Source organism: Tupaia chinensis, unplaced genomic scaffold (genome assembly GCF_000334495.1).
Source record: "Tupaia chinensis unplaced genomic scaffold, TupChi_1.0 Scaffold000332_1, whole genome shotgun sequence".
Taxonomy (NCBI): Eukaryota; Metazoa; Chordata; class Mammalia; order Scandentia; family Tupaiidae; genus Tupaia; species Tupaia belangeri.
Genome location: NW_006159826.1, coordinates 2,272,079 through 2,272,466, shown reverse-complemented (window position 1 = coordinate 2,272,466; position 388 = coordinate 2,272,079). Strand labels below are relative to the sequence as shown.

At 51.8% G+C, this 388-nt stretch overlaps 1 protein-coding gene across 1 annotated transcript in view; it reads left to right on the top strand.

Annotated features, from left to right (window-relative positions):
* SCLY (selenocysteine lyase) overlaps positions 1 to 388 on the top strand; it is a gene marked incomplete at its 5' end in the record, with an annotated part of 33,026 nt that overhangs the window by 29,469 nt on the left and 3,169 nt on the right. Inside the window, 1 exon segment of the mRNA XM_014589112.2 lies at positions 330 to 383. Coding sequence (XP_014444598.1) covers positions 330 to 383 — 54 coding nt within the window.

Here is a 388-nt window from a genome sequence, read left to right as displayed (position 1 = left end):
GAGTCAGAGGCGGGTCCGCTCCCCAGTAAGGCTGCCAGTTTCTGGAGCAAATAGCAAACAGCCTTGCTGACATGTTAAGTGACCCAAGCTTTGTTCCAAGGTCGGGGGGCGCACAACAGTGGCCTTGCCAACGTGTTGATCCAACTAAAAGTGGAGCTCAAAAGTCGGGGGGCTCAGACAGATTCTGGGGCCTCGCCGGGTCAAACTCCTCCAAGTGATGAGATATTTTTAGAACCTTGAAGTTTAGTTTTCAAAAAAAGTGAAGTTCCAGTGATGGTAGTGATGGGTCTGAGAAGCTGTCACTGAGTGAATCTGACTTACCTTTTCAGGCCGAGTTCGGCGAGAGAATCCACTTGAACAGCCGGTTCCCGGGGACCGAGCGGGTTTC